The 12,889-nt window shown below is 36.3% G+C and overlaps 1 protein-coding gene and 1 long non-coding RNA gene across 2 annotated transcripts in view; both read right to left on the bottom strand.

The window, feature by feature from the left end:
- LOC139139452 (uncharacterized) overlaps window positions 1-10,301 on the bottom strand; it is a 34,614-nt gene extending 24,313 nt beyond the window's left edge. Inside the window, exons 1-6 of the mRNA XM_070708367.1 lie at window positions 10,178-10,301; window positions 9,404-9,656; window positions 7,085-7,130; window positions 6,626-6,740; window positions 6,392-6,477; window positions 6,065-6,231 (exon numbers count right to left, since the gene is read on the bottom strand). Of these exons, the coding sequence (XP_070564468.1) occupies window positions 6,065-6,231; window positions 6,392-6,477; window positions 6,626-6,740; window positions 7,085-7,130; window positions 9,404-9,656; window positions 10,178-10,284 (774 nt within the window). The 5' untranslated portion in view covers window positions 10,285-10,301. The remainder of the gene's footprint in view (window positions 1-6,064; window positions 6,232-6,391; window positions 6,478-6,625; window positions 6,741-7,084; window positions 7,131-9,403; window positions 9,657-10,177) is intronic.
- A 654-nt stretch (window positions 10,302-10,955) lies between these two features.
- On the bottom strand, window positions 10,956-12,884 carry LOC139137991 (uncharacterized). The gene is made up of 3 exons (XR_011553529.1): window positions 12,746-12,884; window positions 11,558-11,664; window positions 10,956-11,139 (listed from the first exon to the last, which is right to left on the bottom strand). It is a non-coding gene; the product is annotated as an uncharacterized lncRNA (long non-coding RNA).
- Between the last annotated feature and the right edge of the window lie 5 nt (window positions 12,885-12,889).

Genomic DNA, 12,889 nt, shown 5'->3' with positions numbered 1-12,889 from the left:
GATATCCTGGGGGGGCTTGGAAGATTGGTGGAGAGCCATTATTTTTTTTCCCATTCAAGAAAGTAAATGAAGTTATGTAAAAACATGTACATTTTTGATTCACTTTACAAAAACATATTTGTAAAATCATGTACATTTATGGCATTTACTTGTCAGTGTTGTCCTTACATTGAAAGTAGCCGGGTAATTTAAGAAAGTAGACGGGTGGACTGCGAGGGAGCGAAGCGACTGAGTGGCGAGTGAGCGTAGCGAACGAGGGGGGGAGAGCGCGAGAGGGGGGTGTCCCCCCTCTCGCAAGGCGAAAAATGAAATTTTGGAGTGGAAATGGTTTTCTCTGGTGGCATCTGAGGTGACATTTACTGACTGAAACAGTACTTTTGTAGTGTGTCTTAGACGTGGCTCACATACAACAATACAAACAAACATGATTTGTTTTGTTTGTATTATTTATGACACACTTATGGTTTTATTTGCAGTGAAGATGTAACATTTAATCTTAAATCACCTGCTGTCTGCTCATTTCATTGCCCATTTCCCATTCTTCATTACCACATAGTAGTTTCCCCAAAACCATCAAAATCATTCAATTCTAATCAAAACACATTCGCTTTTGTTAAGAAAAACATTGGTAAGATAATTCACTATAACAGTGTTCGCATTTACGAATAAAACATGCGTATATAGAAAACTCATAACAATGAAAAAATGTGTAGAGAGTCGATCCAATGCGTAATAATATTACGCATTGGATGAGTCTCTACGCATTTTTTCATTGTTATGAGTTTTCTATACGCAAACGATAATAGTAAAATGTTTGCAGGCTGTCTCTCTTCTTGTGGTATTTTGACAAAATCCTTACATTCAGATTTACACATTTCTGGAAAACACTGGTGAGCAATTTCAATTTCAGCATACTTCCTCTAATCAGAAGGTCATGTATACTGTACAATTGTTCATATTCAGTTATTGTTCCTCAAGCTTGAAATGGTTTATGCTTTATAAAACTCCAGAGCTACTGCTTGATTTTTATTGATGCTGCAGTGTGCATCGAACAATTGCCAAGATTTTTTTTTTCCGAGTCGCAATGGTCCATAATTTTTTTTCCATCAGCCACTTAAAGCCAGATTTTTTTTTCCGAGCAACTCCACCTGGCATCTTTTTTTTTCCCCAAATCTTCCAAGCCCCCCCCCCAGGATATCAAATGGTCCACCCCTAAGTCGGTTACTGTGACCAACTCTTTTGGGTTGGAAGCAGTGGCCGATTGGTTTTGTGTGAGGCCTAGCAGCTAGGCGATGTTGCCGTGAGTGTGTGGGGGTTCGAATCCCGTTTGGGTTATAGTAAAATTTATATTTCTTTAACCTGAGTGGACAGTTCTGCTGGTGGATATTTACTTGTCCCCGAGTCTGTCTGATAGCTCAGTAAAAAGCTTCGTGCTTTTCCGATTACTATATATGTGTGTACTGTGTCTGTGTGTCGTCTGCTCCACGCATACCGTGTTGTTCGGTCGCGCACAGAATTGTAACATCTAAGTCGGTTACTGTGACCAACTCTTTTGGGTTGGAAGCAGTGGCTGACTGGTTTTGTGTGAGGCCTAGCAGCTAGGCGATGTTGCCGTGAGTGTGTGGGGGTTCGAATCCCGTTTGGGTTACAGTAAAATTTATATTTCTCACTATAGTCTCGCAATTTTTTCCTATAGTGATGCTTAAACTAACATAATGATTATCATGAAGACACCATGGTCTGCCCATCATACGGATCGTGCATAACAACTAATGGAGCGTTGGTGCCGAGGTGTTGTCATGGCAACATCACATTCCCTTCTTCATACAGACCGCTTTATAAGTAACAGAGCGTTGGTCTCTGGTTTTTGTCATAGCACAACTAACGGACTGACGGCCAGATTTTTTCTTTCTAGAACAAAAGGTCACACTTAACAAAATCATGTAAATGTATTCCTCTTTTATTGTTATTTTTATGAAGCATCTTCGATTATCACAGAAGATAATGCCAATCTCCATTTGACACCATGACTTGTATGTTATTGTTTGCTGAACAACTGTCTTCATTTTTCACATCACCAGTTTACAAGGATATTGAGCTTTACCTCAAACACCTTCGCCTGCTCGAAACTTCAGATAGTTCTCATTACGGGGCATTGTTACTAGTTATTTATCATCATTCACTAGTTATATAAACGGAAGCTATATTTAAATTTGGCATTGTGCGTTTGCCCAAAGGTGCCTGGCATTGCCAGTGTGGTATACAGAGAGAGAATTTGTGTGCCCTCTACACTCATTCTCAATAATTTACCAGCCACTGAGCGGTCTCTAAAGAGGGCTGATTACCACTGGGCCTGCGTTAACTGTTATTAATGCCTTTACTTGCTAGCTAACATTGTAACAAATGATGGTCAAAAATACTTATCTCGGACAAAAGTCTTATCTAAGAGCTTTTTATGTAAAAATTGTGTCCCTTTCTGGTTAACAGCAAGGCATTCCATTCAATGATGTAATGTATGGGGTTTGATAAGTGGTGTTATTAAACCAAAACCTCAAATTCTAAATGTGGAATATTTTATTGCAATCACAAATATATCTTGAGGATATTGTTGCATTGGGAAAACCACAATTTCTCATCTCAAATTTACGACCACATTATCCAAATTAGAAGATTATTCATGATTGTATCAATTCTTGACAATAGGAAATCACACTGGAAATATAAATATCATTTCCCTGCAATTTCCTTGAACTTGAAAATCTGTCTTCTCACAAAAGGTGCATTGCATTTGTTCTCCTTTCATGCTCTAAAATTATGCATTTATAGATGTTGATTTTGTTAACATGGCTACTGCATATAATTAGCTCAAAGCCCATACCTCATATGTCATCTTCTTACAAGAGGAAAATGTAATTTCGTCACAGTGAATGGACACTGACAACTTACGTGTGGAAGTCAATTTTATTCATAAGTACATAAACATTGTTGTCCAATTAGGCAACATAAACAACTCCATAAAACTTAACGACTGTTTACCAATTTTTCATAAAGACACTATACCTAAAAGCAATTTTCAATTTTTTCTCTGGGTGTAGCATATCTTATAGACTGAGTCAGTAGCTTTAACTTTTTGCTAATTGTTTGTTGTGTTTATTTTTATCAATTGAAAGTTCTTGTTCTGTTGAAACAAACTATATTTAGATTGTCATGATTAGGCATTCGTTCACAGAATAAAATGGAACAATTTCAATCTGTTGCTTTGGATTTATTGAAAGGAAAAATACATATCCCTCTTGAAACAATACACAAGATGATTGAATTTGTTGGAATATGGTGGTACTATTCTCATCATGTTGATCTTTTAAATCGAAATACATCAAGTCATTAGTGTGTAAAGTGTGATAGTGAGTATGAGTGATTCATGAATTCTACAGCGTGTGGAGGAGTCACAGTCAGAAAAAACGAAACAACTTAACTTGGTTATTGAAACACTCTTGTTTAAGGGTGGTGATTAATTAATAATATCAATGAAAACAAAGCTTAATAGTATCACGTACAGTGAAAGACATTGTAGATCAAGGTTGTGAAAACCTTCAATAACAAGTATAACAAATCAAGATTACATTTCACATTACACCTATTCTCAAGAAGCTTCATTGGTTACCAGTGCAGTCAAGGATACAATTCAAAGTTCTCTATACTACCTATAAAGCACTCAACGGATTGGCGCCAACCTACATAACCGACCTCATCCAGGAAAAGCAATGTACATGGATTCTCTGTTCATCTGCTAAATGTCTTTTGAAGGAACCAAGCTACAATCTTGACGCTTACGGTGGACGATCATTTTCGCACGCCGCGCCTAGACTGTGGAATAAACGTCCTCTTGAAATTAGACAGAAGCCATCAGCCACCAGCTTCAGAAACAACCTGAAAACTTACTTATTCACTAAAGCTTTCGCTTAATTCTGTCCAGCGCCTTTGAACTATTGATTTATAGGATACAGGCGCTTTATAAAAGGATTGATTGATTGATTAATTGAAGATATTAGTATTCTATGACTAGAATCTTCCATATTCCTCCTTAACTAAGGCTATAACTTGAATTCAAACAGCCTTAACCCTTTCACTGCCAAAGTCAATTTTGTCACCTTTTTCAAATGTAACCCAGATATTTGTTTTGCTGATTTTTCCCAAACTTTTGATCAAAAAGTACAACTGATGAAAACTAATGTCCATTTGGTCCAAAATCATCAAGATCATAAAATTTGGTAAAATGTCGCACTAAATTTTGAGGGAAAATAACACCACTCAAAGTGTTAAATGAGTTAATGTGTTCAATGACTAGATAGCTTCTTCCACATTACCAGACTTTTCGAAAACACAATACAGTGCATAAAACATAAAATGTGAAACTTTCTTGGTGTTTGTGACGTGAGCTTTGACCTTGTAGAACATGAAGACAATTTTTCTATATTTCACTAAACTTTTATGAGCATTGTAAAAGCAAAAGTTGCTGTACCAGTGAAATGGCAAACCCACTTTCAATTGATATGTGAAATAATACTACCATTGCCTTCACTTTTTTCTCTTCATCTACTGCTTGAGTGCTTGAAAGTACAACAGCTATATCAACGCTTGACTCTAATCAACATTCAAAATTCAGAATTTATCCATGACAGTCAATGTTCAAAGCTTTGCATGACCAATGTTTACAATCTCCAAAACTTATGTTAAGACTGCATACAGCCGATGTTTATGCAAAAATCTGGTGCGGCATTGCCAAGAAGTCGAAGTGACATTCTCCGAGGATTAGGTTAATAATATAAGTCTTTAGAATCACATTATGGAAAAGTGACAAGTAATCGATTCATTACAAAAAAACCCCCGCAAAACAGAACATGTAAATACTTTTTCATAATGAAATGATAATGGATCAAAAGGCCTACCATGATAAACGAATGTGCATTGTACTCTGCATTTCACCAATATATCCATACTTATTAACACAGGAGGTGATGTCTATTGAGTTACCTACGGGTACGTACCGTACAAGCGTAAAAGCACAAATAATTTACGGCGACCTAGCACATTCGCTCGTAAGATTGTCAGATCTCATTCCGTAAGCTCCATGGACTGTTATATCCATCAGCGATAAAGAAATAACAAGCTTATATATAAGGAATATTTGGATAGCATGATTATATTAAAACTATAGAATCTAAATTTTTTCGGTGAACTGGGTACACATTGCAAAAACATTAAAAGAAACATAACCATGATCGTTAGATGTTAGACTTGATGAGAGAGGCTTATGTGAATGATATAATTTAAAATATGACAGTGACTATGTCATAATGGTAAAGTAAAGTAGTGAAACAAGCGTTAGCGTAATAACGCTTGTTTCACTACTTTAATGTTTTCTAAAGACTAAAACATATTTTACTGTTAACTAAAAACGCGTTTTGAAGTTCAGTTTAGCTGGATGGGCTTTTGTGCCCACCTCGTCGCTCGGACATTACCGTGTGGTGTGAGCTCAAATGCTATAACCTGCTTGATTAAAAAGGCATGTTTCTGATTTCCATACGAAGGCTGGGAAGTATTATGGTAAAATTATGTAAAGCTTAATAGAAATTCTGGATGCTAGAAACTGCTTCAGTGTTTGGTGTCAATGTTCCTTGCAGTAATGATCAGTGACGTATACTCTGACTCACTTTGCTGTAATGAAATCAAGAATAGTTTATTTCGGTGACACTTAAACCTCATCACCTGTTTCGATCAATAAAACTTTACTTACCGACTTAAATGGCAGAGAATGTTATTAAACAACGCAAGTAAAGACTTAAATGACACATTAATGAAACTATATATGTGCACAATATCAACTTATATATATATGAAGTACTGTGCCAGTAATGGTGTGTAAAACCTCACAGAATATACAATATTCTTCTTCACGTTGCTAACTCACAGTGGGATGACAATTATTTCCTCAACGCATCAACTGTATGTCCAGTGTTTTGGCTGATATGGCATTAATATGTAGTATACACTAAAGGCTTACCAGTTCCTTAACGAGACCAGTGTACAGTCTTTCCTCATTGTCATTTTGCCTATTCTGATATCTAGGCGTAGTTGTCAGATCTGTAGACTGTTGAGTTGACACGTTTTCATATGCATACTGATAGTTACCATCAGGAAACCCCTCCTTTGGCTTATCTTGTTTTTCTTCTGTAACAAAGCGCATTGTCATTTATGTGAACATTTTTCAATACCACAATGACTTTCAACTTAAAGTAACCTTAAATGCCACAAGAAAGAAATGAATTAACCAACAGAAGAGAGGGAAATATATTGCTGATTAGCATACTCAATTTCTGCAGAGTAATACCTTTGTTATCCTTTCTCGGTGGTTTGGTGTTCGTTTTGCCGAGTCTAACTTCTTCATGTTCGTTCCTTCTTTTTCGTGGGTTTTGCCTGTTGAATTAAGAATTTCACAAATTGCGCAGTTTACAATTTACAATTTACAGGTTCAATATTCAATATCATACGAACCTACGTGAAATAGACTCGATAATTAGAATTCTATAAAACACACCATAAGTAAATAATGTTTGACACTCACCGTCTGATAGTGTAAACCAGGACAGTTATCAGGCAGAGTATCAATACTAAGGCAATGACGCTTACAATGATAGTCACGGTAGACCAAGAGTGGCACACGTTTCCCTTGACAACAGCTGTAAACCAAGAGAAAAAAAATCGAATTTAAGTTTCAGTCGTGTACCAGTTTACTTGCCCATTGAAAATTGCTGTAAGACTTTTCAATGTAGCTGTTTTTTGACAAGCGAAACTGTTACTGATATTACACACTGGGTAACAAGAATTGATCAATACTGAATAATACTTCCTTCTTATCAAGCGATATAACCTTAATTTTCACCACCTGACGGTGGCAATATTGTGAGAAAAATGACTTGTTTCATATGTATTACATACGATTTGACTTTCAAAAGTGTTGACACCTACATAAGGTCATACAAGGAAGACGCTCAATACTAAAGAAAAACTTGAAGTTGCTAACCTGTAAAAACTATTGAAGGCTGTTCATCGAAATAATAGAATGGTTCCTACAAGAGAATCATAAAAAAAAATAGCAGCATCCTCAAACATCTCAAACTGGACTTAGTTCTAAGTCCAAACGGAAGGGATTACCGTTCCACTGACACAGTGGACTGTTGTAGCCTGAGGGGCAATGAAGATATTGTGCAGAAGTTAATGAGGTGAGATAAGCTACAAAGCACGGTCAAATAAAATATTACATTTTGTTCAGGTTCTCTGGATCTTAATCCAATTAACCATAGGGGAGAAAATATGGTAAAAAAATATATTGCGTTTGTTACGCCCATGCCATAAATTCAGGTTAATCGTTTGAAAAAAGTTTCAAAAAGTCACTCCCATCAACTTTAATACAACATCCATTATTTAAGCAACAAAGCACACCCAGCGACGGTATACCACGAGATTTTGACCAGTTCACGACATATATGCACCAGCAATAGCGAGTGCATATATGAAGTGAACTGGTCAAAATCTCGTGGTATACCGTCGCTGGGTGTGATTTATTGCTATTATATCATAACAGTATATTGAAATTCTGGTGTGGAACGTCAAAAACAGATTTTTACTCAAGCTGAGAGCTGCAAATTGATCAGCTGTTCACAACAAGTTAAGTAGCGTAGCATATTCAGCAGAAATAAAGCAAAACTAAAACGAAACAAAAATGTTCAATTTAAGGTGATTTTATTTGGTTTCACTGGTTTTTTTTGCTGTAGAATGGCTTGATTACAAGTACTAGGCCTACATTTGTTGAATTTTGAAGACCTCCCAATCGATCAACTCGCTGAGAATTCTATGCGTCAGCTCTGAAACAAGACGGTGAATTTTACGGCAAATTCTTCTTGTCTGGTTTGCGAGTATCGATTCATCGCAATATTACAGGTCCCCCATATCAATGAAAAATAAATATCACGCACGACAGGGAGTTTCAAGCAGCAATATATGCATTTCCTGGTGTGGTCAAGACCATGAAAAAGATGGCAAAGACCCGACAACGCACAAAGCGCCTATTAGCTGTGGTGACCTGAAAACTCTGTCGATGTCGCCTGTGTTCTCAATTGCTCACAACATTTGTCTACAACGAAATGTCTGGTTTATTTAATGCTACACTTTGAAGAAGAGGCCGTGAAGGTCTGAGAAGTTTGACGAAATCATCGTTAGTGATCGAAAGGAACGACATCGGGCAACGATATGTCAAATACAAGCTTACATTCAACGAAAGTGAAAAACCACGCCGGTGATGCAGACGACTACACTTGTCACGTCACGAACGAATGTATGCCACAAACACAGACTGTTATTCACTGGCATCATTTGAAAATTTGTCAGCTTAATCCATCCTACCAATATAACATTATTCCAGGGACGAAAGTCTCCATTCAATCCCAAAGAATCGCGTTCGTACAAAGATTACTCTGGGGCCATGATGAAGATTTTCTTCAAAGGCTTCGTACTATCGAAAATCTATCAGAGCCACGGCTTGCAAACTCCTAGATGATGCTGGGTTTGACTTAATGTACGTCAGTAGCCATATAAACGAGACAGGCGTGAAAAGCTACTCGAACCAGCCATACACAAGCCAGTGCCATCAACCTTCCCGGTAGCGTGTACGGAAATGACTCCGGAAATGACTAAGTCCAAAGTCAGCTACGGCATACAATCATGATGACCATGGACTCTCCGTTGATCTAACGTCTCGGCTACCTATTTCTGATGAACTGTTGTGAATCATCGTTTCGACAAGTTCCCGACAAACTCTCATCAGTATGTTAGTCAACAGCGTTGATGTCGATGCTCGTAAAAATTCTATCTTTTTTGTTTGCCTGGCATTTCACATGTTTCAGCTGTTAGAATGATATGATATTGAAAGTTGATGCTTCCAGGTCAATATAGACAGTAAGGATGTTAATACTTTTCTTTTCCTTCGAAAATACATTGTCTTTATTTTTAAACCGATCCATGGATGTACTGCTCATTTCGTACTAATGTGCGTGTACAGTGCAGTGTGCTGTAGTGTGTGGAAATGTATACAATATACAGATTCAGTGCCGATTATACCGGACAATGTTCACTGACTTCAAACTCAGTTTAAATTTTCTTTTTTATTCGTTTTCTTCATTTAGGCCCTACACATTTACTGGCATTGCCAAAACTGTAAAATAAAAGCACTAGTGTACCCCCGGGCCCCCGGCCAATAATGGACTCAACCAAAGTTTGCTTTCGTCCATTATGGACCGGGGATAGATTATTGTTTTCAAAAAGTTCGCATGACCAAAATACTTACGCCGTTTATTTCACTTTTCAGGCCGTAGTAGACACTATATTGCCTTCCAAGCGTCAATGGAACATTGGTGTAACCACCATAAATGCCACCATCACCGATGATAAACTTTTGTGGGAGACCATAGAGAGGTAGCAATGCTGTAATGTAGTAAGGAGGACCCGTTTCATTGTACGCTCCAAGTCCTGAAGTGCCAGTGTAACGTTTTCTTCTCCTCTTTGAACTCTGATCATATTCAATCAATATGACGTAATATCTGGAATTGGAGTGGATGTGCTTAAAATGAGGTCTTGCCTAATAAATTCTTCATAGTTTACTAGATTTCAGTATTATGATCAGTGTTTGATTACTTTCATGTCAACGAAAAGTATGCAACTGACTTCAAACTTATTATTTACACGGGCAATGTTTATGTCATCGAAAACTATCAATGGTCGTTATAATAATTTTCAGTTGTTTTCAATTCAACCACTGCATTTGTCATTTCATCATCATATTTATTCAGTACTATAAGCCATCGGCCTTAATGCTAAGTCATGTAAAATGCATATTAAGCATTGATGCAGTTAAATATAAATGGTTTGACAACTAGTCAGTCAGTAGCTTCTAAGTCTAAGCACTTCAGAAAGACGAAACTTTATCACTGCTATCATCTCAGCAATTCGAGAAAGTTATGTGTACACGTATGTCATCCTATTAAATATCTAGCATACCGGGACATATTGTCAAGACAGCAGCACATCCCGTTTATGTTATTTGATGATAAAATGAACGTACATCAAAGAGGGTTCTTTCGAAATGTTTACATCCTCCGAGGGAATAGGGAGTGACACTAGTGTGATTGATCCGTAGTGGTGCATATCGTTCTTGATGTCTTCTGTCATGGAAAGTGTTGATGAAATATCAACTGTAATGCAATCAAATCAAATAAAATGTAGAGCTTGAGAATTATGTAAACCCACTTAGTGTTACAATTTTAGAATATTATTTTGATTTTCTTCATATTGACAAAATTATAGTGTGAACATTCTGTCTACAGAGGAATTCAATGTCATAGTCATGATCACAATGCGAGAGCGACTCAAGTTTATTTTCAATGCCGAAAAAATGGCATTACAATAAGAGCGGAAAGTAAGCTGTACTGAACAAAGCAATAATTTAAATCCTGTTCAAGACATATAAATGAACTTTGAGCCTCTTTAGTCACGTAACGAGATCGATACAAGCCACAGCTGGAAAATTGGTCACCCCTATTTCTGTAATCAATCGATTCTGGATTGAAAAAAATCGATACAAATTATTTTTCCTTGAATAGTCTACAAACCCATTAAAATACGCTATATTGCTAGGAGTAAGCGTTGGATGAATCACTATAATTTAATTGTCATGTTTACTTTTAATAGAATATTTAATGTGCATTCAGTAATAAGTAAAATGTATCTTCAGTTATTCCATAACTATCATGTTTTCCTATTATTGCATATTCAGGGAATGATGAAAAGGCTCATAAGGATTTTCTAAGGTATACTATAGACATTCAAATTTTTACCTGAAGTGGCAGCTAATAAAGCTGTAGCTTCTCCGAAACCTTTCCGTGTACTTGCATTAACCATAATTTCATAAATGGTGCCAGGACTCAAATCTTCCAACGTGTAAATAGTTACATTACCATGGACAAAAAATGATACGAACTGCAGTTCTGTGTTCTTGAAGACAGAGTCAATTGACTTGTACGATATCTATGACATTACAAAATAAAGCTTTTCAAAAATGTGCCAAAGATACAAAGTCATCAATATCTTTACTAGCATTAATACACCTGGAAAGGGTAATAGTGTGTTTTAAACAAATATAATAATTTTAAATCTTGCCATTTCATTTCGCAGAAAAGATCCAGAGAAATAGTTGAAAGCCATTTTCATAAATTTGATATTATCTGGAGAAATGAAGAAAGCTTTGCTACTTATTTAAGCACGTGTAAGCGAGCATACTTTCGTAAATTCAAAATGTTAACCATCCCCGTGTTACCACTATAGGAAACAAATACAGTTTCGATTTTCGGAAAACTGATAGGGTAATTGCTGTGAAACTCTTTATTACTCTATATGTTTAATTCTGTACAGACAACGTTCACCATGGAATAATTATATCACTTACTCCATATTGTATGACTTCTCCAACGATAGGGAAAGGTTCTGTCCATGTCAATTTAATTTCTGTATCTTTGGTATCCATGACTTCCACAGTCATTGGTTTTTCTGGTCCTGGAGTGCCATGCGGAAGAGGTATCAAAATACCGCAAGGTAACTAATTTTTATAAGTAAAGTTTTAAATAAAGTTATTTTCAAGATATTTCCATTATTGTCTCCATATTTGACTCAACATTGTTAAGTGGCATGCCAAAAGGGATGACGTTAAAAATATTTATACTTACGGAAATGGGTCAAAGGTTACGTTCTAAAAGAGGCGATGAATTATATTTGGATAACAGTTAGGTATAAGGGCTTAAAAACTTTGGGGGAAATGATTGACAAAAAGGATCAAAATTTTCACTCCATCCCCTCTTATTGAAGTACCCTAAATATCTCTACATCTTCTTCAGCCATCCTTATACCCACGTGAAAGGAAAAGTTCATTAAGGGAGATATAGTGGTTTTTTATCAGTAATGCTATATGTTTTTATATAATAACCAAAACCACTACCGGGGTCGAGCCCAGCATCTTCATCATGTAAAGCAAAACCTATAACCTGTACTCTACGAGAACAAGATACAAGTAAAGGATGCAATAGGTTAAGATGGTAGTGCTATGCAGGTACTGATTGATTTATAATCTTCAATTGAAAATTATAAATCAATCAGTACCTGCATACTGTAGGGAGACAGCCAGAAACTGTATTTTATATCTTGAAAAACACTATCAACAATTGCAGCTTCTGCCCTGTTACTAGGCCCCCTTGTTGGGGTTTCCACAGAATCTCATAAATGAGTATCATACATGTTTAGATTTTTTCTAGATGAAAGTCATGAAATGTGACAAAATCGTTCTAGATTTTGTTTAATTATTGGTAACATTAGAACAATTGGATGACATTAAATTGTTAAATCGTTTTTTGTGAACGCAGCCTAAACAGTAAATTTCTTTTTTAAAGGCACACCACCTTGTATGTGCTTTTATCTGGGAGATTCTAATGTGGCGGTAATAAAATTATCGTCCAAGATTTTCTTTTATAATTTGATGTACAGGATAAAAGTCACCTTAGGTCTCAGCTGTTACAGTAATTCAATTGAAATGTTAAACCATACAAAGAAAATTATTTGATATTTTGATATATCATTTACGTACCATCCTTGGCAGTTCTTGCTTTGTACACTGAACTCCACGGACTTTGTTCATCTCGGTTGTTGAATGACAGCATCAATTCATACTCAGTAAATGCAAGCAACTCAGTAATTGTGAATTCTCTGGAGATGCTATCATTAACTATCG

This window comes from Ptychodera flava, chromosome 8 (genome assembly GCF_041260155.1).
Source record: "Ptychodera flava strain L36383 chromosome 8, AS_Pfla_20210202, whole genome shotgun sequence".
Lineage (NCBI taxonomy): Eukaryota > Metazoa > Hemichordata > Enteropneusta > Ptychoderidae > Ptychodera > Ptychodera flava.
Note: the sequence above shows the minus strand (reverse complement) of the source record. Positions and strands in the feature narration are given on the sequence as shown.